The 24,792-nt window shown below is 43.7% G+C and overlaps 1 protein-coding gene across 1 annotated transcript in view; it reads left to right on the plus strand.

The window, feature by feature from the left end:
- The first annotated feature begins 7,112 nt into the window (after nt 1-7,112).
- The window catches only part of LOC148473935 (extracellular calcium-sensing receptor-like), a 33,744-nt gene continuing 16,064 nt past the window's right edge, over nt 7,113-24,792 (plus strand). The window contains exons 1-4 of the mRNA XM_088459323.1: nt 7,113-7,360; nt 9,722-10,016; nt 12,509-13,321; nt 18,804-19,031. Coding sequence (XP_088315449.1) covers nt 7,113-7,360; nt 9,722-10,016; nt 12,509-13,321; nt 18,804-19,031 — 1,584 coding nt within the window. The remainder of the gene's footprint in view (nt 7,361-9,721; nt 10,017-12,508; nt 13,322-18,803; nt 19,032-24,792) is intronic.

Below are 24,792 nucleotides of genomic sequence, written 5' to 3' on the forward strand. Positions count from 1 at the left end.
TTACTGTGGAAAATAATAATAATAATAATAATAATAATAATAATAATAATAATAATAATAATAATAATAAATAAATAAAGAAATAAATTACAGAATTAATTTAGGAAACAAAGTCACAGAAAATGATTTATCTTTATAATGTTAACTGTTATTCTTTATACATGTAACACATTTATTTATTAATTCATTGGTTTATTTGATCCCAGAATTCTTACTTTCGTTATATTTGATAAAAAACCAAAAACATAAATTTGCTGTCTGCAAAGAAATAAAATATTTTCCAAAACATTTTATTTTTTCAATATAGGTTTCATATTTTCCCATATACAGCAAAAATATGTTCACCGCACTGAAACGTTGATAAATATAAATATGTGTGATGGCAGCAGTTTATAGCACATGAATAGCAGGCCTCTCCTGAGGTGAGCTCATTTGCTCTATTGGTCACCAATATTATTTTATTATTATTATTACCATTTATTTATGTGGCGCCACAAGTGTTCCGCAGCGCCTTACATAGTACATAAAAAAATAAGTAACCAGTGACTTACAATATGGTACAATACAATACAAAGCAGGACACGGACATAGATAATAAACATTGTTATATTAGCGACCTTTACGCCCACATAAGCAGCCAAGTGTTAGTTGCTCTAGTGGGGAGTAAAAGATAAATGAAAATACAGTAGGGAGAAGCACAAGAGGGTAGAGGGCCCTGCTCGAAAGAGCTTACATTCTTTAAGGGAGGGGCAGATGAACAGGAGTGACACAGATGGGGTAGGCGGGGAGGAAGGAAGATGTAGCAGCAAGTTATGATGAGAGCTGGAAGGCTTTAATGAAGTAGTGGGTCTTATGAGCTTGTTTGAAAGATTGTAGAGAGGTGGAGAGTCTGATGGGGAGAGGGAGGGAGTTCCAAAGGTGAGGAGCAGCACGGGCAAAAACTTGGAGGCGGGAGTGAGAGGAAGTAATCAGTTGGCATGAGAGGTGGCATGTATTAAGTGAAGGAAGAGAGCGGACAGAAGAGTGGAGGGAGATGAGATCAGAGATGTAAATGGGAGAGGAATGGGTGAGAGCTTTGTTATTACTATATAATATATATAATATACAATTATACATTATTTATATGCAGATGACACTCAGCGAGAGGCAAAGGGTGACAGGGAGGGGCAGTGGGTGACAGGGAGAGGCAAAGGGTGACAGAGGGAGGCAGTGTGACAGGGGGAGGCAGTGTGACAGGGAGAGGCAAATGCTGACAGGAGGAGGCAGTGAGTGACAGGGGGAGGCAGTGTGACAGGGAGAGGCAGCGGTTGACAGGGAGAGGCAGCGGGTGACATTGAGAGGCAAAGGGTGACAGGGGGAGGCAGTGAGTGACAGTTAGATCTAGTGAGTGACAGGTGGAAGCAATGTGTGTTTGGGATTGGATGACAGGATGAGTCTGTGGGTGACAGGGAGAGGCAGTGAGTGACAGGGGGAGGCAGTGGGTGATGGGGAGAGGCAGTGAGTGACAGGAGGAGGCAGTGGGTGACAGGGAGAGGCAAAGGGTGACAGGGGGAGGCAGTAAGTGACATGGGGAGGCATTGGGTGACAGGGAGAGGCAATGGGTGACAGGGGAGGCAGTGAGTGACAGGGGGAGGCAAATGGTGACAGGAGGAAGCAGTGAGTGACAGGGGAGGCAGTGGATGACAGGGAGAGGCAAAGGGTGACAGGGGGAGGCAGTGAGTGACAGGGGGAGGCAAATGGTGACAGGAGGAGGCAGTGAGTGACAGGGGGAGGCAGTGTGACAGGGAGAGGCAGTGGGTGACATGGAGAGGCAGTGGGTGTCATTGAGAGGCAAAGGGTGACAGGGGAAGGCAGTGAGTGACAGTTAGATGTAGTGAGTGACAGGGGGAATCAATGTGTGTTTGCGATTGGGTGACAGGATGAGTCAGTGGGTGACAGGGAGAGGATGTGAGTGACAGGGGGAGGCAGTGGGTGATGGGGAGAGGCAGTGAGTGGCAGGAGGAGGCAGTGGGTGACAGGGAGAGGCAAAGGGTGACAGGAGGAGGTAGTGAGTGACAGGGGGAGGCAGTGAGTGACAGGGGGAGGCAGTGGGTGACAGGGAGAGACAAATGGTGACAGGAGGAGGCAGTGAGTGACAGGGAGAGGCAGTGAGTGACCGGGGAGGCAGTGAATGACAGATAGAGGTAGTGAGTGACAGGAGGAAGCAATGTGTTTATGGGATTGGGTGACAGGAAGAGGAAGTGGAATAAAGGGATAGTCAGTGGGTAACAGAATGAGGCAGTGGGTGACAGGGAGAGGAAGTGGGTGACAGGGAGTGGAAGTGGGTGACAGGAAGACATAGAGGGTGACAGGGAGAGGCAGTGGGTGACAGGGAGAAGAAGTGGGTGACAGGAAGAGGTAGAGGGTGACAGGGAGAGGAAATGGGTGACAGGAAGAGGTAGAGGGTGACAGGGAGAGGAAGTGGGTGACAGGAAGAGGTAGAGGGTGACAGGGAGAGGGAGTGGGTGACAGGAAGAGGTAGAGGGTGACAGGGAGAGGAAGTGGGTGACAGGAAGAGGTAGAGGGTGACAGGGAGAGGAAGTGGGTGACAGGAAGAGGTAGAGGGTGACAGGGAGATGCAGTGGGTGGACAGGGAGAGATAGAAAGTAACAGGAAGAGGCAGAGGGAGACAAGGATAGAGGCAGTGGATGACAGGGAGAGGGAAAGTGTGACAGGAGGAGGCAGTAAGTGACAGGGGGAGGCAGTGGGTGACATGGAGAGGCAAAGGGTGACAGGGGGAGGCAGTGAGTGACAGGGGGGAGGCAGTGAGTGACAGGGGGAGGCAGTGGGTGACAGGAGGAGGCAGTGAGTGACAGGGGGAGGCAGTGTGACAGGGAGAGGCAAATGGTGACAGGAGGATGCAGTGAGTGACAGGGGGAGGCAGTGTGACAGGGAGAGGCAGCGGGTGACAGGGAGAGGCAACGGGTGTCATTGAGAGGCAAAGGGTGACAGGGGAAGGCAGTGAGTGACAGTTAGATGTAGTGAGTGACAGGGGGAAGCAATGTGTGTTTGGGATTGGGTGACAGGGAGAGGAAGTGAGTGACAGGGGTAGGCAGTGGGTGATGGGGAGAGGCAGTGAGTGACAGGAGGAGGCAGTGGGTGACAGGGAGAGGCAGTGGGTGACAGGGAGAGACAAAGGATGACAGGGGGAGGCAGTGGGTGACAGGGGGAGGCAGTGGGTGACAGGGAGAGTCAGTGAATGACACGGGGAGGCAGTGGGATGACCGGGGGAGGCAGTGAATGACAGATAGAGGTAGTGAGTGACAGGAGGAAGCAATGTGTTTGTGGGATTGGGTGACAGGAAGAGGAAGTGGATTAAAGGGATAGTCAGTGGGTGACAGAATGAGGCAGTGGGTGACAGGGAGAGGAAGTGGGTGTCAGAATGAGGAAGTGGGTGACAGGGAGAGGCAGTGTGTGACAAGAAGAGGCAAAGGGTGACAGGGGAGGCAGTGAGTGACAGATAGATGTAGTGAGTGACAGGGGGAAGCAATGTGTGTTTGGGATTGGGTGACAGGATGAGGCAGTGGGTGACAGGGAGAGGAAGTGGGTGACAGGGAGAGGCATGGTTGACACTGAGTAGTAGAGGGTGACAAGAAGAGGTAGTGGGTGATAGGGGGAGGCAGAAGGTGACAGGTAGAGGCAGTGGGTGATGGGAGCAGTGGTGAATGACAGGTGAGGTTTAGGGTGATAGAGAGAGGAAGTGGATGACAGGGGTTGGCAGAGGGTGACATGGGAAGACTGTGGGTGACAGGGAGAGGCAGTGAGTGACAGGGGTACAAGCACAGATCTGTATACATTACTGAAAGATGTTGAGTACTGGGGGGTGCACTTTGGTACCTTGGGGGATGTACCTTGGTAACAGGGGGATGTACCTTGGGGGTATGTACCTTGGTAACAGGGGGATGTACCTTGGTACCTTGGGGGGGATGTACCTTGGTAACAGAGGGATGTACTTTGGGGGGATGTACCTTGGTAACAGAGGGATGTACTTTGGGGGGATGTACCTTGGTAACAGGGGGATGTACCTTGGTGGGGATGGGAACACGGCAGCCCCTGCCCCCCTGTGCTTTCCTTAGTTTTGCACTCTGTCAGAAAGGCTCAGACAGTGTAAGTTACATCAGCCATGAGCAGCCTCTAACTCACAGCTGTGAAGTACAAAGAGGTCTCAGCTGTCTGTGACGTTAGAGGTCGTATGTGTCTGTGATGATCGACGCTGATCGCTGGCAGAACTCCCCTATCAGTCCAGCTCAGATGGCGGACTAATGTGTCTGTACATACACACATACAAACACAAGGTCATTGCTCAAAATGGTTGGTCAACAGGCCAGGGGAAAACCCGTTGCTAGTGTGGGCAGTGGTGGGCTCCTTAGTCCCCAGGGGTCCCATCGCAGTGTATCTGCTGCACCTCCAGTAATTCTACCCCTTCAGATCTACTCTCCTGTACTCTAATCCTCTTTTCTCACTTCTGTCTCCAGTTGTATTTTTGGCATTTCCTCCTACCTGTCGCAGCAATTTCTTAAACTTATAATATCTATAGCGGGAGCTGTATCAAGCATTGGAGAAAGATAAAGTGCAGAAGTTTCCCCAAAACAAACAATCGGCTTCTAACTTTCATTTCAAAGACTGTGCTAGATAAATGACAGAAGCTGATTGAATGATTGATTGATTGATTGATCGATGGGTTGCTTTGGGCAACAGGTGATGGAGAGGAATCATTTGGATCCTTCTCAGGGAATTCTGCTAAAAGAAGCCCATGGGCTCCTGCATGGAACGCCATCTATAGATGATGTTGTCTATCATAGAGAAGCTTCGGAAAAGCTGCTTTTTAATACATAGGACGATCCAAATGTATTGCGGTAAACTTTCGAATACTGCAGTTATCTGAGGTTTTACCACAGTTTTTTTGCTTGCCCCCAAGGCTTGATACATCTCCCCCTAATACTGTGCTGGTCATCAACCCATCTTCCTGAGTCCCCTGTAATTTTACTATCCCTCAAATATCTCACCATCCCTTCTATCCTGCACGACTGATGTATTGGAATTATCATCGACTCTTCGCTCTGCTTCAAACCCATCATTCAGTTCCTCTCACAGTCTTGTCGCTTCCATCTTCTACAGGACCTTATCCCCTCACACCCTGGAGGCAACGAAAAACCCTCATCCACTCAATGGTCATCTCTAGACTGGACTACTGTAATCTCCTCTGCTTATCTGGTCTCCGTAACGGTCGTCTCTCTCCACTCCAATCTGTCCTCAATGCTGCTTCTCGGCTCATCCTCCTCTCTCCTCTCTTACACCAGGCCATGGATTGGGACCCTAGGTTGGTAACCTTGCCATGAAATAAAATTTCTAACATTCCTATAAAAGAAACAAATGTTGCTCATTAAACTCTTCTCCCTCCTATTAAGCAGATGACCGAGAGATGCATGAGAGCCAATGACACATATCCCTGATCTTGCCCCACACACAACGGAGCGTTTCCTGCTATTTCCTTAATCTACAGAGTTCTAACCAGTTAATAGTATGTTTCAAAGATTATACTCAATGTTCTACTTCTTTTATTTAAGATTTTACTTAACTTTCTAAGAACTTTTTTTTTTTTGCACTTGTTTTGCTTTCTGTAGTTATTTCAGACTTGATCACATTTTGACAAAAAAAGGCCTTGGTGAGACAGGACCACTAGATCTGGAAACCAATCTTTACATAAGTTATACTATATACAAATGTATACCTGCGGAGACCTATTTCATTATCATTGGCTGCTTTATTTTCTTTACCTATTGTTAATTGTCTTCATCACTCACTAATAACAGCTGTTTAAGTCCATTTATTCTCTCCTCTGTCCCTTTTTGTTTTTCTATAACTATTTTATGATTTTTATGCTTTTATTAATCAACTATTTCCATTGTGTTCTCACACTGCACTGGGGAATTATTTTCATTTATTTTTACTGTTTCTGCTGTTTTATATCTACTTTATTAATAAATCAGAGCTGACAGAGGGCCTGATTCAGCACGGATGGCATCTGCGATTACGCACGCCATCGGCTGACTGTTGCATTCTGCGCATGCATATGCATCGCAGTGTGTGCGTGCGCGAACCAGCTGCTGCGATTGCAGTGACCAAGCAGACCCATCGTAGAGTGATTGACAGGAAGTGACCGTTTGTGGAAGGTGATGGGGCTGGTCGGCGGAACGCAGGCATGCCAGTGCGTATGAACGCCGTTGCGAGGGCGTGCATAAATTATTCACTGTGATGCCATACACAGCTTGGGCTTTCACTGTGTGCGACGAGGTTAGCAATTCCTGAATAAGGTCAGAGCTTGTGCCAGTGTACGTGAGGCTGCGATGGTACTCCATGTTACCGATGGTTTTGCAGTCTTGCTAAGTATTACAGATGTGTGTAAGGTAAGGTGTGCGTCCTTATGTTGTGCTGCGATGGCATAGTGATCGCAATGGATTAGCATATCATCGCAGTGAGACTGAGTGTGTACTCGCAGCCGCTTTCGCCGTTGCGATCCATGCAGAATCAGGCCGGTGACCGGTGTGTACTCTGCATAACTCTCTTGTTAGACTAACATTTGTTGGACCTCATTCATGAGATATTAAATACATTTAAAGTCATGTAAATTCATGCTACACATCAGCTTTAAAATTACAACCAAATATATTTTATTTTAACATTTTTGCCAAAGTAAGTGACAGCATTTACAATAACTGTAATTATGTCTACTGGGCATTCTTCCATAACTCATCTTGTCAAATCAAAATTATATCCAAGATAATTCTCAAATGAGCTAAGATTGGAAGAGAATTATGTAACTATTTAAACACATCCCTTTAGGATTCCAGGCAATCCGTGAGGAGAGGAATCGGCCGCAACACGCCATTTCAGCACAATTAATCCAATTTCCCTCAATTATCTTGTCAACTTGATCGCAATTATGATGTAACAAAGCTGCTGATTGACCAATTCCAATCACCAACATCTACCGTATATAAGTAATGGGTTGCCCACTGTGATCGAGGCAATGTAACGTGCCCTTCTTATTATTCATATCATACTTCACACCTATGAGTTTTATAATAAGATACAACGTTTCTGACTTGCAAATGAGGTTATCAAAGCTCCTTGTTTTTCTAGCGTTTGTTACAGTTGTCCAAGAGTCTACGCAAAGCAATTGTCTTCTGGAGAAGCAGACCATAGAGTCCTTCTCGAAGGACGGAGATATTATTATCGGAATCATCACTTTAATTCATTCCACTATTTATCAACCCTATGTATCTTATAAGGAGAAACCAGAAGTTGCCTCCTGCGAAGGGTAAGAAGATGGCGGTCCTCCTTCTTCTCATTGAGGGTAGATAAATGATAGCATATAAGGAGCATTTACCGAATACCAATATTATCAATAGCCAATATTGACTGGTTCATGGATGATTGAGGAGACCATCAGACTAGAAGGGTAGAGCTATAGGTATTTCATATAACAAAACATTATAAACAAATAAAGACCTGTATTAACAATGGTTTTATGGACTCTAAGGGGGGATTCAATTGTTTTTGCCCTGTAACTTTTACTAAAGGGTGTTCAATGAAGTAATTTAATTGTTGCTCTGTTCGGGTGCGAATAGTCGCAAGCGCCGGCATTTCCTCTTGCACCCTGGGGTAACGAGCAGTAATATGCGATAAGTCGGCATTTTGGGTGCTGAAATGGAAGTTTGGGTGCCCATACAAGGACTTTGGAGAGGTTTGGCCACTTTGCAATGCTAAACCTGGGGCTTCTGGACATGCACACGCGGCACTCAGGGGGGAACAATTGAATTGCTCCGTGGGCACCCATTATGTTTCGGCAACCACAAAACAATTTAATTCCCCCCTAAAGTGCTTATATAATAGTCTGTGAGATGTAGGCCCTGGCGAGATTTCGGCAAGTCTGCCTGTATTTTCTTCCATAGAGATGCAGGCTATGGTGAGATCCCAGCGAGCCTGCCAGCCTGGATTGGCCTTATAAATGATCGCCACTTTAAAAATATGGGCGGACTCTGGCTGGAATCTTGCCCGTACTAGCATCTTGCAGGCTATTGCATAAGCCCCCGGAAGCGCAAACGAGGGAGCTCATTTGTAATTTTAGTCCAATGATTTGATTTTCGGCTGAATGATTCGGACACGTCTTTCTTGAACAGTTGGGGGCAAAAGAAAAAAGCTTAAAATTTGATTTTAAGGGTATAAAACGTCATTTAGAATTTCTACATTTTGTTCTTAAACATTTTTCCAGCCCAATCTCTGCAAACTGAAATTCGCTGACATTTGAAAAAATATTTCGCTTATCTCAACCCACAACAATTTTACAGTGTTTTGGAAAGTTCTAATAAACTCACTAGATTGAACCTCGACTTAATTTGAAATGACCATTCACAGTACGTAGGTATAACACATTAAAATATACTTTAAAATAAATTTTTGAATGTTGCCATTTCTGCCTAAGCCTGCTAAGATGTTATCCTGGAGACTCCCTGTCTCCTCGTCCTGGCCAGACGTTCTGCTGTATGGAAAACTGAACATTATGAGCGAGATGCACTATCCTCAAAAATGTGGTTAAATCTCTGAAAACGGCATTTGACCGCACTCCCCACTTGCATCCAGCTCCGGAAAGCGAACTTTCAAATAGGAAACACCATTTATAGAAGCTTATGGGCTTCTTACCGGAGACTCACCCAAGAGGCATCTAATAGGATCCCTCTCAGTGTACTGCGTGGCTCTCGCATGCACTGACCAATGGCCGCACATGCGCAGAAGGACCCCCAGGTCATAAACACAGAAGTCCTCACACAGCAAAAGGACTACTCTTATTAGAAGTATTGATCGCAAATCTTCATGCATACAGCGTTAATAAACACCGCTATGCATTCAATCAGTGACGGATGCATTGGATTCCAGATGCAATGGGTGAGACATCCCGCCCTATATATTTGTAAACAATCTGAGACAAAAAGGACATTAATACAGGTTGAGTCTCCCATATCCAAAATGCTTGGGACCAGGGGTATTTTGGATAACGGAATATTCCGTATTTTGGAATATTTGCATATCATAATGAAATATCTTGGGAATGGGACCCAAATATACACACAGAATACATTTATGTGTTATATACACCTTATACACACAGCCTGCAGGTCATTTTTTATACAATATTTTCAATTTTGTGGCTCAAGCAAAGTTTGTGTACATACATGAAATTCATTTATGTTTCATATACACCTTATACACACAGCCTGAAGGTAATTTTTATACAATATTTTTAATAATTTGTGCCTTAGACAAAGTTTGTGTACATTGAACCATCAAAAATCAAAGGTTTCATTATCTCAGTCATGCCGAAATTATCCCGTATTTCGGAATAGTCCGTATTTTGGAATATTTGGATATGGGAGACTCAACCTGTACGACTTCTTACAATTTGCAAAAAATTAAAAAATTCTATAAAAGATTATAAATATTACTAGAGAGATATAGATACATATTTAACGTAGATTATAATATATATATTTTTAAACTCTTTATTGAGCAAATCACATTAAGATGTAGATTATAATATCGCAGTTATATGTGGGTGTGGTTTTAAAGTCAACTTGCCTATTTCTAATGAAAGGAACTAAAATGGTAACCTATCCCTCCATAGTTTTGTTATCAGGTACTACCGGGACGTGCTAGCCGCCATATTTGCCATAGAGGAGATTAATCAGAACACGAAGCTGCTGCCAAACCTGACGCTGGGCTATGACATATATGACTCCTGTGTGTCTGAAGCGAGAGCCATGCAGGCGGCTATGATGATGGTGTGGGAGCAGAACGATCCCTACTATGAGCCCAGCCGTGGAAGGAAGGACTCGTTCCTGGCCGGGATTGTGGGAGATTCCATGTCGACTTTATCAATCCCTATTGCCAGGATACTCGGGCTGTGCAGCTACCCCCAGGTATAGGAATACATCTCAACCAATAGCAGATGACTTCTTATCTGATTGAGTATAATTGTACAGTGGGTGCTGTTATGTCGTTTGTGTTCTGTGTATTTAATGTCAAAGCTCTTAGACGACGCTTTTTTCCATGCTGCACCTATTGTGTATTTCCTACGAGTAGTGATGATAGTCGACATTTCCTGCGAGTAGTGATGATAGTCGACATTTCCTGCGAGTAGTGATGATAGTCGACATTTCGTTTATTCCTATCACAATGATTTACAATGAGCTGGCGCCGACCCTTATGTGCTCTTGAGAATGCTGACATGTGTTACACACACAGAGCCTGATACAGACCCCCTCGCAAGCGCATAGCGCTCGCAAGCGGGTCGATGGTGGGCCAGTGCGCATGCGCGGCATGCGCACAGCGCGTGCGCTCGCCCCGGAGCAAGTGCAAAAAGCACTCGCTCTGGTGCTCGCATCCAAAAGGGGCGGCTGTCGATGTTGATCGACAGCTCGCCCCATTTGGAAGGCGGGGAGGGGGGTGGCTGGGCAAATTGAGGCGTTCCTGCAGGAACGCCTGCCGTTTGTGGGCGGCCCTACTGACATCACTCGTGATGTCAGTAGGTGGACTTCCTGCTCTATTAGAGCAGGAAGTCCACTGGGGCTTGTGGCCACGATACCCTACCGTAAGGGTCTCATCGCAAGCCCGATGGTCGCGATGGTCTTGACCATCACGACCATCACCTGGCCGCTCGCATAAGCTGTGGGTGGTCACCCACAGCTATACGAGCGGTCAGGAGGGCGCAACTTAAAAAACAAACGCCCGCCCTGATTCAGAGCGAGCGTTCGCTTTTTGCGAGCGGCTCTGAATCAGGCCCAGAGTTTGAGTTGTGGCCAGTCTGCTTTGAAATTTGCAAATTGTTATATGAAATTCCGCCCCCTCCTTCCTTAGAGCTACAACTGCAAAGAATTAATAAATAACTGAGAAGATTACGGTGTATGTATTTTATTTCTTTGCAGAAAACTCCTTAAACTTAGCGTTCCTTATTGCTATGCGGGCTGTATTTCCAGGGGTATTTATTATTGCAGAAATGACAGGCAGGGTTCTAAAAAGAGACCGTCCCAGTGACGGCTAATGAGCGATGTCATCACTGTACTTTCGGGTTTGGACTTGGCAGAGCTTCTGCGCCTGCTTGGCCATGGGCCGTACGCGTGCTTGTGGGGATTACCAGAAGGGATCCAAAAATAACGTGAGGTGTAGCGCATAGGCTACCCTTAGCTAATGTTATCTGGGGATGGCATTAGGTCATGGGCAATGCATGATATTTTGGAGCTTGGCAAATTGCTGCAGACCACAGACCCCATTGTGAGTAATGGGGGCTGTAGTCTCCTGCGTTACTTTACCTGATACAGGGGATATATCTGACATTTCAAACCAGTCGGAACCCACTGCATATTGACATTGAGTTCTATTCCAAAAAGACAGTATATGCCAATTTTGATTTTCTAAATAGAACCCGCCATCGGCCCCCAGTGGTTTCTAGGCCCCTATCCCACTGCAATCCCACCATGATCCCGTCATGGTTTGCAAATCTGCACAGTTATTTAGCCTAGGCTGGTAGTGAAAAATAGGGGGAAACCTTTGCATGGGGTCCCCCCGATATCACACTAACCAACACTGGGCTAATACAGCCAGGGCTGGTCACACTGTAGGAGGGATACATGCAGCGTGGGGTAACGTCAACCAGTCCTAGTCTACTCAGCCCAGGGATAGTTAATGCCCCACACAATCCCCCCTTATAATTTTCACTATCAACCTAGGCTAAATACCACACCAATGGTTATAATATAAGGGGGATTTGCACACATTTCTTTTAAACAAAATGTTTGTTTGTTTGATACTATATAAGCCTGCGCAGATCTTAGGGATCTGTACCGTGCTTGCAAAGCCATTTGTCAGGGGGCGGTCATTTATTTGGGCGGATGTGCGGCGGATTCTAAACTGTTGCTTAGTAAATCTGGGGTTTCTATTCTTCTAATGGTAAAACGATTGACATTCCATGTTCCATTCTATTCCTCTGTGGTTTTGGGACGTGATGTCGGTAAATCTACCCCATGAGGTGTTTGCCTAATTTGTACGTCTGACTGTACATATGCAGTTATCAGCTACCTATAGCCAGGCCCCTTACTGCAGGGTCATTTTTATAATGCGCCTGTGAATCTTTCATCACTCAGGTACCTTTTGACTTTGACTAAACTTTAAGATTTTCAGGCGTTTTTGAAGCAGTAGCAGCAGACGTTTGCATTAATGAGAGTATCTAATGCATTATAAAAATATAGGTGAGTGATATAATCTGCAAATTCCACCCAGGACCAATCACATACACTACTATTAACACAAAGGCCACAAAAGAAGATCACAGGTTGCCAAAAATACATTAGAATGATGAGATGGAGAAGATGACATTTCTCACTAATGTCCATATGTTTCTCTTCTTGATTTTAAGATTAGTTTTGGCGCCTTCGATCCAAATTTGGGGGACAGACATCAGTTTCCATCTTTCCTGCGCACAGTTCCTAATGAAAATGTACAGAATAAAGCCATTTCACAGCTCCTCAGGTACCTCGGGTGGACCTGGGTGGGCATCCTGACCAGAGATGATGACCTGGGGGCAATAGACGGACAGAATTTGAAAGAGGAAATCAGCCAGAATGAGGGCTGCGTGGCCTTCCTGGAGAAAATCCATTTCCGGTACTCTACCGATAGAATCCGGAGTATCCTCGACACTGTTGTGAATTCAACGGCAGTTGGGGTTGTCCTGTACTGCGAGGAAATGCACGTGATGCCCCTTCTAAACATGTTGTCTGAGCAAGAGAAGAGAGGTAAAATATGGATCTACACGCTTTCCTTTACATACATCCCAGGGATGTTCTCGGAAAGTGTCTCCAGGCTGGTAAACGGTTCCATCGGCCTAGTCCTGCACAGTGAGCCCATGCCTCAGCTGGGCAATTATCTCCGAACTCTTCATCCATCGAAATACTTCAATGACATCTTTGTAAAGCAGTTTTGGGAGCAGGCCTTTGAGTGCGGCTGGCTCTCCAGTCATGGTAATGAGACCGATACCAAGCAGAGATTAAACTGCACCGGCGACGAAGATCTGGGTGGCAGAGTGGATTCTGTTTTTGAACTGGGAGATTTAAGTTACACCTTTCAAGCCTACATTGCAGTTTATGCCTTTGCTCACGCTCTTCATGACCTCTTATACTGTACAGGTCGCTTGTCCGGGGTCTGCCAGAAAGAAAATCTACTGCCGTGGCAGGTATACATTTACTATATTGCAGCAGCCTACGTCATGTGTGCGCAAAAGAAGTGGAACAAATTTGGTAGATAATTTTTGTTGTAGCAAGATGCCGATTTCACTTGTTCTTTCTCAGCAATCGTATGATAACTTAGTTGAACCACTGACATTTTTCTTTAAAAAAATTGTTCTAAACACTGTTCTTGAGAACTAAACGTTACTTTTTTTTTCTTACTCAGCCCGTTCTTATTAATACTGATCATCTGGGTCGTTCCTGAAGGTTTGTTTGTCTGTTCTAGGAATTTGTGTTAATTACAGGACACCAAATGGTCGACATGCAATAGGTCGACAAGGTCAAAAGGGACAGAGTTAATAGGTTGACATGTTTGAATGGTCGACACACAAACAAAATTTTTAAGGTTAGGGTTAGGGGTTAGAGTGAAGGCTAGGGGTAGGGTTTAGCCCACGTAGGGGTCGGTTAGGGTTAGGCAGAGCCGTAACTAGACTTTTTAGTGCCCTGTGCCAGAAAGAGCATTGGCGCCCCTCTCATTTTTCAAAGGGGCATTATGCACCCAAAAAAGGGTCATGACTTCATGGGGAAGGGTCGGGGAAGATATAGGGGAGGCCAGGAGATGCTGGGGATGAAATAAGAGGAAGCTACAAGCAAGAATGATAATAAACAGAAATTTGACAGGCCCAAACAGCGCCCCCTGCCCAGTGGTGCCCTGTGCGATGGCACCGGCCGCACTACCCTAGCTACGGCCCTGGGGTTAGGCAATAGGGGTGGGTAAGGATTGAGCTGCTGGAGGGGACGGTTAGGGTTAGACACTAGGGGGAGGGTAAGGATTAGATTTAGGCATTAGGGGAGGGTTAGGGTTAGGCACTATAGGGAGGGTTATGGTTAGGCACTATAGGGAGGGTTATAGTTAGGCACTATAGGGAGGGTTATGGTTAGGCATTAGGGAGGGTTAGGGTTAGGCACTATAGGGAGGGTTATGGTTAGGCACTATAGGGAGGGTTAGGGTTAGGCACTATAGGGAGGGTTATGGTTAGGCACTATAGGGAGGGTTATGGTTAGGCACTATAGGGAGGGTTAAGGTTAGGCATTAGGGTGGGTTAGGGTTAGGCACTATAGGGAGGGTTAGGGTTAGGCACTATAGGGATGGTTATGGTTAGGCACTATAGGGAGGGTTATGGTTAGGCATTAGGGGAGGGTTAGGGTTAGGCACTATAGGGAGGGTTAGGGTTAGGCACTATAGGGAGGGTTATGGTTAGGCACTATAGGGAGGGTTATGGTTAGGCATTAGGGTGGGTTAGGGTTAGGCACTATAGGGAGGGTTATGGTTAGGCACTATAGGGTGGGTTAGGGTTAGGCACTATAGGGAGGGTTATGGTTAGGCATCAGGGGAGGGTTAGGGTTAGGCACTATAGGGAGGGTTATGGTTAGGCACTATAGGGAGGGTTAGGGTTAGGCACTATAGGGAGGGTTATGGTTAGGCATTAGAGGAGGGTTAGGGTTGAGCACTATAGGGAGGGTTATGGTTAGGCACTATAGGGAGGGTTATGGTTAGGGTTAGGATTAGGATTAAAGTAAAAAAAAAATACCTCAACAATTTTTGTGTCACCCATTTGTATGTCGACCATTTGAACCTGTCAACCTTTTAACGCTGTTGACCTTTTGTCCCTGGCGACCTATTGCATGGCGACCACTTGTCGTCGACTTTTTGACTGTCGATCTTTTTGACGTTGATCTTTTATACCAACTCTTCCTGTTACAGGTTGTAATTTGTATGTGCTACATTTTTATGTGTTATGTGTTTTATGCTTAGATTTTTTTGCATGTGTTAATTCATACATAATAAAATGTTATATACTTGTTGGTATAGATTTACTTTATTTTGATTGAATTCACAGTATAGAAAAGAAATATAACATAAAAAAGGTTCATTACAGAGGGAAAAATCAAACAGCGAATAATCATTAACATCATTATCAGCAGCGCTCAGCGACCGAGCGCCCTAGTAATGATGACGGACAGAAAGGTTCAGAGCCGCTGACTGTGAGTGAGAGAGCACCAGAGACAAGGATATCACAGAGTGAGGAAAATAGGACGGAGGGCCCTGCTCATGAGAACTTACAGCATAGGGGGTAAAAGTAGCATATTCAGAGCTTATATGTAAAGATTGACAACAAAAATAACAGACATTGCAGTAGTGTCAGCTCTTTTTTATTTGTATTTAATTTTCAGTTACATCTGTCATCTTTCTTTACCACTGAAACAGAGAATTGCATTGTCTGGCCTCTAGTTTCTGTTTTAAAGCTTTGAATTTTAAAAAATGAAGATTTTTGCAAGGCACTTTATTACCCTGCTCTGACCCATCCCCCCGTTCAACTCCCCCTCACCACACACACACGTACACCCCACTCTCCATGACTGCACACACCCCCACCCACGTATAATATATACCCCATGACCGGTGAATGCAGAGTCTCTAAAGTCTGTCCCGTGGCTGCCGTGGTACCATTGGCGTAAGTAGGGGGTTGCAGAGGGAGCGACCGATCCCCGGCTGGAGAAATGTTAAAAATTGTGTCTATCATAGATGGAACTTCCCAAACATCATAATAAGACAGCAGGGGGTAGGCACTAGGGACCTGACTAGGAATCCCTGAGTTTGCTCTCTGACTTTGGTCATAGGCAGTAACATGATTCACTGTGACTGGTATTGCACTAGCGACTGTGATCACATAGATCCCAGTTCCATGTATTGAGGGCAGAGCCAGGGCCGTAACTAGGGTGGTGCGGCCGGTGCCTTGGCACAGGGCACCACAGGTCAGGGGGTGTTGTTTGGGCCTGTCGAAATTTCTGTCTATTATCATTCTCACTTGTAGCTTCCTCTTATTTCATCCCCAGCATCTCCTGGCCTCTCCTATCTCTTCCCTGGCCCTTCCCCATGAAGCCATTCCCCTTTTTTGGGTGCATTGTGTCCCTTTGAAAAATGAGGGGGGCGCCAATGCTTTATCTGGCACAGGGCACCAAAAAGTCTAGTTACGGCTCTGAGCAGAGCCAAATATAATACACAGAATATACCATCTCTCTGCCCATTGTACCATATCTCTTCTCTTTGCTGCCACCACCCATGGTCAATATGAAAGTCCACAGGCCCCCAAACACTCTGAGTGTGATGTATAACATATTGCATATTTTATGTGATGAACACCACTATGCTCCTTATCTCATGCATAGTGGTGTTTATAACTCCGTATGTATGAATAATTACATCCGGGACAACTCTTCCAATGTGAGGACTTCCAGATTTATGACCCGGGAGTCCTATTGCGCAAACACAAGGTATGAGGGTCCCCTCTCCAGGGATTTCTGTAAGGAGCAGCCCATAGGCTTTGCTCATTGATGCTATTGCCTATCAGGCAAAAGATCCGTAAAGTTTTGCTCTCCGGAGTTTGATACATATGGGGATTGTAGCAAACCTCTGAAAACAGCAGGTTCCTATGGTAGAAATATTAATTGTATGTCAAAATATATAACATATGGCCCAGGTCTTTGATTCTGTTTGAAGTCTGAATACCTTTTTAGGTAGGCACCTGAGTGTTTTCCCCCCTCCAGTGTTAGGAGTCAGGCATACATATTTACCTCATGTCTATGCAGCTCTAGATGAAATACTTTGTTTACCCACCTCGTGTCAGGTAATTGCAGTTTCCTGCTGACAGGATTACATAAGGGATCTTCATTTTAATTGAAACTACACCAGGTCACCCTTCAGGCTATCTGAGTGTTGCTATTGATCTGTGTGTGGAAGACTTATAACCAAACATAAAAAACATAGCTTGCAATATGTCCTAATATACTTATAATAAAATAGTTCATAGCAAATTTGCTTCATGTAATCTTCTATGCACACTTCAGGGAAGTGACACAACACATCCAGTTGGAGAAGGAGGATGAGGGAGTGTTTGTACTCTGTATGCTCTCTCTCATCTTCTGCAGGTGGAGGTCTCAAGGCTAAAAATGGGTATTTTTCACTAAAGCTCACTAAATTAGCTAGTGACTGGGGAAGTTTGCGATGCATTTTGGAAGATATGAGTTGCTAATGTACAGGTCTGGATGGCATATGGGTGGCAAGTGTGGAGGTTTGTGTGGCATAAGGAGATATCTGAGTGGCACGTGGGGGAGTTTTGTATTTCCCAGTGGACTCCAACACTCTGTGTCTACTCACAATTCTGTCACCCAAAGTCACAAAAGGGGAGATATTTCAAATCTTCTAAAGAGGACCAGGAGAAATTACCCACAGCAACCAATCAGCTTCAACCTATCATTTAATAGAATGTACTAGGTAAATGATAACTGGTAGCTGATTGGTTGCTATTTACGAGACCACCACTAATCCTCTTGAGAAGATTTGAAACATCTCCAAAACAATGTTATTCAACAAAACCTCTGCACATTCCACGTATTTATGAGAAAATTGTCCTATTTTGCTGATGTTCATATATCTACGAGGGTGGTTCAATAAGTGAGGTAACAAGACCTCTCATGTGTGTAATGTTCTCTATTGCATTCTAATTTCCCACCAGGCCAGAGCAGGTAGACCACCGCTTGCCCTCATGGTCATTAGACTGCACTTCATTTCAGTCCTACTGTCCCCACATCAGCTGTAAGATGGCGGGGCTGGCCTTCATATTTTTATTTAAACCCTGCATGTGCTCGGAAGGGACAGAGCACCAGAGGACGATGCTGTGGGGGAAACTGCTAGTTCTGGAGATAGTACCGTCAGGGCTGCCATCAGGAATTGCGGGGCCCGAGACTAACAAAAATATGCAGGGCCCTCCAGCCCCATTCCCCCACTGACTGAAAGTAATCAAAGAACAAAGCAGTCTCCTAGACAGTTCCACTCCCCACATCTGCAACAACTGACATGCTGCAATAATGAAAGATTAATTAAACACTTACCTGTTTTGGCTGCGGCCTCCGGCTCCTCAGTCCTCACCCCACGGCTCCATTCTCATTAGGCGGCGCAGCGCTGGTGAAGTCATGATGTCGCGCTGTGCCAACTCACAAGTAAAACTTTATTGAGGCAGCTAAGTGAGAAGTGACTCACGATGGGTCACTTTTAATGTGTGGTGTCGGGCGGTAGTAGTAGGCGGCTCGCTTAGGCAGGGCCTGTTACTCACTATAGAGGTAGCGGGCGCCGGCAGTAATATTAGCGGGCAGGCAGTCACACTTCCATTGTGTGGCAGCAGAGGGTAGTAGCAAGCGGGCCCCCCTGGTGTCCGGGCCCGGGACTCCAGAGTCGGCAGCCCCCCCCTGATGGCGGCCCTCAGTACCGTGCTAGTAGATTTCATTGAGCTTTTTATTATGTTGATCAGAAACTTTTGACCTACGGAAAAGTGTATTTTGGATGCTAATAACATATGTCAGCATAATTTGTAATAATATCTCTCTCTCTTCCTCTCTTGACCACATTTGATTATTGCAATGTTATTACAGGTTCACCAACACCTGAGAAACGTTCACTTCAAGACCCAGTCGGGGGATGAAATATTTTTTAATAATGTGGGTGAAGTTCCGGGTATGTTCGATATAATGAATCTTCAAATTTATCCTAACAATGAGTACAAACTGGTAAAAGTGGGGAGATACGACTCCCGAGCTGCAATTCGGGAACAGGTCACTCTGGATGTCAGCGCTGTCATTTGGAATCAGGAATATAAAGAGGTAACTCATGTAGTTCAGCCCATTATTGCATACAGGTTGAGTCTCTGATATGCAAAATACTTGGGACCAGGGGCATTTTGGATAATGGAATATTCCGTATTTTGGCATATCATAATGAAATATCTTGTGAATGGGACCCAAATAAACACACAGAATGCATTTATGTGTTATATACACCTTATACACGCAGCCTGCAGGTAATTTTATACACCTTATACATGCAGCCTCAAGGTAAATTTATACACATTATACACACAGCCTGCAGGTAATTTTATACAATATTTGTAATAATTTTGTGCCTCAAACAAAGTTTGTATACAGAAATGAAATTAATTTATGTTTCATATACACCCTATACACACAGCCTGAAAGTAATTTTATACAATATTTTTAATAATTTGTGCCTTAGACAAAGTTTGTGTACATTGAGCCATCAAAAATCAAAGGTTTAATTTTCTCAATCAAGCCAAAATAATTCTGTATTTCGGAATATTCCGTATTTTGGAATATTTGGATATGGGAGACTCAACCTGTATATGGTTGTAGGCAGTGGAGGTAATTTACGAAGAGCAGCTGATGAACACCACGAAACGCGTTAGTTATGCACCAGGAAGGTCTACACAGTTCACATAAAGGTGTGACGCTTACTCTCCACCCTTGGGGGTCATTGTCTAAAAGGTTTACAAACTTTTTAGCACCAAAGTGTTCATGATAAAACCAACTGGCCACTGTTTCAGGTAATACTTTTGTGGAGCACTAAAATAAAAGTAATTATTTTTTTTTTCAAGTTATATTTTTCTTTCTAAAATGTCTAAAAGAGTAAATTCTACCTTTGTGATACTGTAGATCCAATATCGATAATGACAGTAATTTATATTATTTAGAAATTGTAAATAAAAATACATAAATTCTTTATAGCAGTTTGTGTGAAGGATAATACTGGCTTCGTGAACCTTTATGCTCAGCCATCTGAATTACTGGTGCCATGTGTGATGGTTATTGAAAAATATCCACAGCATCATTTATCATCATCAAAGTATTATTTGTGATTATCACAATATTATTAATTTATGATCATCAAGGTATCATTTATCATCATTACTGTATCATTTGTCATCATCAGAGTACATTTTCTCATTATCACAATACAAATTATCATCATCAGAGTATCATTATAATTTACCATATTTAGAGATCATTTATCATCATCATCACAGTATAATTTATCATCATCAGAATATCATTTATCATCGTCATCATCGTCATCATTATCAGAGTATCATTTATCATCTAAGTATAATTTTTCATCCTCACAGTATAATTTATCATCATCAGAATATAATTTATCATCAGAGTATAATTTTTAATCCTCACAGTATAATTTATCATTATCAGAGTAAAAATTATCATAATCAGAGAATACTTTATAATCATCGCAGTGTAATTTATCATCATCAGAATATCATTTATCATTATCACCATCATCATCATCATCATCATCATCATCATCATCATCATCATCATCTTTATCATCATCAGAATATAATTTATCATTTATCATTATCACCATCATTATCAGAGTATCATTTATCATCCTCACAGTATGATTCATCATCATCAGAATATAATATATCATTATCACCATCATCATCATTATCAGAGTATCATTTATCATCCTCACAGTATGATTTATCATCATCAGAATATCATTTATCATTATCATCATCATCATCTTTATCATCATCAGAATATAATTTATCATTTATCACCATCATCATCATTATCAGAGTATCATTTATCATCCTCACAGTATGTTTCATCATCATCAGAATATAATTTATCATTATCACCATCATCATCTTTATCATCATCAGAATATAATTTATCATTTATCACCATCATCATCATTATCAGAGTATCATTTATCATCCTCACAGTATGATTCATCATCATCAGAATATAATTTATCATTATCACCATCATCATCATTATCAGAGTATCATTTATCATCCTCACAGTATGATTCATCATCATCAGAATATAATTTGTCATCATCATCATCATCAGAGTATCATTTATCATCAGAGTATCATTTATCATCAGAGTATCATTTATCATCCTTCAATTCAAGGAAAAAAGAGAAGAACCACTGCACTAGCAAGTAGAAAAGGGACCCCAAACTTAAATTATACAGGTCTGTGATGAAAAAGCTTTTTCAACGAATTTATGTGATACTTATAGATTTTTGGCTTCTGAACACGAAAATGACTCCCGATTTTGTATTTCACATCACGTTTTTCTGCAAAACGTGTATTTATGAATAAGTCATTTTTTTCATATTCTTTTAAGTAATAAATGTTTTCTGCCTACATTTATTATAAAACATTGGCCCTCATTCAGAGCCGTTCGCTATTTGCGGTCGTTCGTTCAAAAACAAGGGGTGGCTATTCAAATGATCCGTTCGCAAATTGCAGTCTGTTCACACCTCTAAGTCTGAACGAGCGAGCAAAACATACGCTCGTTTATTTGTTAAAAACGCCCCCTGGCCGCTCGCACCATACGTCATGTCCGCTATTTATTAGATTAATCGAGTACATCGAGCAGCGTATGAACTGCTCGCTATTCTTGTGGTTGGTGTTTGCTACCACAAATTTGCGAGCAGTTCTGGCTATAAAATAACTCAGTGACGTGGTCATTGACGCTGCTGTATTAATTATGCACACCCATAATACGCCCGTTTTGACCTTTAAGCACGCCTGCGTTCGGATCTCCACTCCCCATTTTCAAGCACCTTCCCCTGTTACCACCCACATACGCCTCATTCTGTCACTCAAAATAGCAGGCACTCGCTATATAGCGTACAAACGATTTTTGGCCGCACTGACTGGTTCGCGCATGCGTGCTAAAAACCGTACGCATGCGCAGATGTGCAAACATCGCTCGGAACGAGCGTACTGCCGCTAACGAGCGGCTCTGAATGAGGGCCATTGTCCTAAATGAATTCAGGGCCTGCTATTTGCACTCGCTCGTTCAGAAAAAGGGGCTGGCTATTTAAATTGAGCGCTCGCTCTTTGCGGTCTGTTGACGCCTCTATGTCTGAGCGAGCGAACGAAATATGCGCTCGCTATTTTGTAAAGACGCCTCCTGGCCGCTCGATCCTACGTCATCTCCGCTATTTATTTGATTAATCGAGTACATCGAAAGGCGTCTGAACTGCTCGCAGTGCTTGTGGTTGGATTTTCTTACCGCAATCATGCGAACAGTTCAGGCTAAGAAACAACCAAGTGACGTGGTCGATGACACTGCTTTGTTAATTATGCACACCCTTAAAACGCCCGTTTTGACCTTTTGGCACGCCTGCGTTCGGATCACCACTCCCCGTTTTCAAGCACCTTCCCCTGTTACCACCCACAAACGCCTCATCCTGTCACTCAAATTAGCAGGCACTGGCTATTTTGTGAGCGCTTGATTTCCGACCGCACTGACTGGTTGGCGCATGCGCATTATGACCCATACGCATGTGCAGATGTGCGAACATCGCTCGGAGTGAACGAGCGGCCGCTTACGAGCGGCTCTGAATCATTCAGAGCCACTTGCAAAATTTGAGCGCTCGCTCTGAATGAGGGCGGCCACTTCTATGTTCTTAGCCAGCCTCCTGGCTGCTCGCTAGGCTGTGGGTGACCACTCACAGCTTTAGCGAGCGGCCAGGTTGATGATCGCGATGGTCAAGACCATTGCGACCATCGGGGCTTGCGACGAGACCCTTGTGGTAGGGTCTCATCTACCGCAAGCCCCAGTGAGCTTTCGGTTCTATTAGAGCTGGAAGCTCACCACTGACATCACAAGTGATGTCAGTGGGGCCACCCCCAAATGGCAGGCATTCCATCTGGAACGCCTCCGTTTGTGTAGTCACCCCCCTGCCCCACCTACAAAACGGGGCGAGCTGTCAATCACCATCGACAGCCGCCTCTCTTGTAGTGAGTCCCGGAGCGAGAGAATTTCTCTCTCGCTCCGGGGCTTGCGCATGCACAGTGCAGCCGCTGCGAGTGCGCAGGGCCTCAATATTGACCCGCTTGCGAGCGCATAGGCGCTTGCGAGCGGGTCTGAATGTGACCCACAGTCCACACTACACACACAGTACATATACAGTACAGTATAAACACTAATTGATGCTACTCATCAAGTAGCCATCATAAACTAAACTGCTAAACTGAAGGGAGGCATTTTTACAGGCCCTGACATTAGAAAGTTAATAAAAGATTAACATTTCGGACGTATAATGAATATTGTGGAACTTTCGGTGTGGACCTTGTTCAGACAAGTAATTTCAAAATTTTTAGGCAATGTCAAGGATCCAAACTACTAAATTGTCAGGGAAATGCATAATAGTTACAGAAACCTTGGCTGCAATATGACTTTAAAGGTAAATTTTTTGTAATCCCATATTGAGCATTTCCCGAATAATTTCGGAGACTAAAGTGAAGAACAGGGTGAACGGTTCCACCAAGACATTAAAGATGTAGAATGAAGATACCAGGGTCATTGGGACATCAGCATGATGGCTGACTACTGCTGGATGATACACAAAAAAAGCTTATAAGTGAAAATCAATAAAACAAAGTTTGAAGACAAAAAACACCAAGATATTAACGATTTTTCAATAATTATGGTTTTGTTTCTATTATTGTTTGATTTTATTGTTATTTTATTATGTAATTAAGACAAAAACACAGTGATAATATCTACACTTCTTCGTATTTCATAATAAATATGTCAAAAACAATTAAACTTCTTAAAAATGTATGTAACCTCTTATAGGTAAATGTGATGATGTCATTTTTATAAATATACTATATCTTGATGTATACAGGAGTATAAATAAGAATATAAAAGTATTATTGAAAAAGCTTTCAATACCTTAAATTTCGCAGACCTGTGTTATCAGATCAAAAGATCCTATATATAATTGATGGGGGTGTGGCCACTAACAATTTGGAAGACCATATGTATCAAATTCTAAAGACAGAAAAATGCAGAAATTGTACAATGGGAATAATTGTTTAATAAAACATAACTTTTAATGATATTTCGCTATAAAAAAACCTAGTTCAGTGAAATAGTAAAACCATAAGAAATGATACGAAAATTGTGAAAAATAAATGAAAAAAGTGAAAATTTAAAAATTTTGCTGACACACCATATACTGCTTAGTTATAATGGTTTATTATATATTACTGTAATCATTTAAATTCCTCATAAATGATTCACGTGTGAGAAATCAGTATAGACAGAAAGATGTCTCTGAAAGTAAGTTGACCAAATGCATGTATATGTATATCATACATACACAGTGTATTCCCAATGTCACGTTGGGTTAGATCTTAAGTCAAAACAAAAGTGCAACAATATTATCCCCCCTCATTGCCCACTATACCCCCGGCATTCCTCTCCTCATTACAGTGCTTAGCAGAACTCCACCCTCATTGGCCACTATACCCCCGGCATTCCTCTCCTCATTACAGTGCTTAGCAGAACTCCCCCCTTATTGCCCACTATACCCCCAGCATTCCTCTCCTCATTGCAGTGCTTAGCAGAAATCCCCCCTCATTGCACACTATACCCCTGGGATTCCTCTCCTCATTACAGTGTTTAGCAGAACTCCCCCCTCATTGGCCACTATACCCCTGGCATTCCTCTCCTCATTATAGTGCTTAGCAGAACTCCCCCCTCATTGCCCACTATACCCCTGGCATTCCTCTCC

This window comes from Taudactylus pleione, unplaced genomic scaffold (genome assembly GCF_031769625.1).
Source record: "Taudactylus pleione unplaced genomic scaffold, aTauple2 ptg000905l, whole genome shotgun sequence".
Lineage (NCBI taxonomy): Eukaryota > Metazoa > Chordata > Amphibia > Anura > Myobatrachidae > Taudactylus > Taudactylus pleione.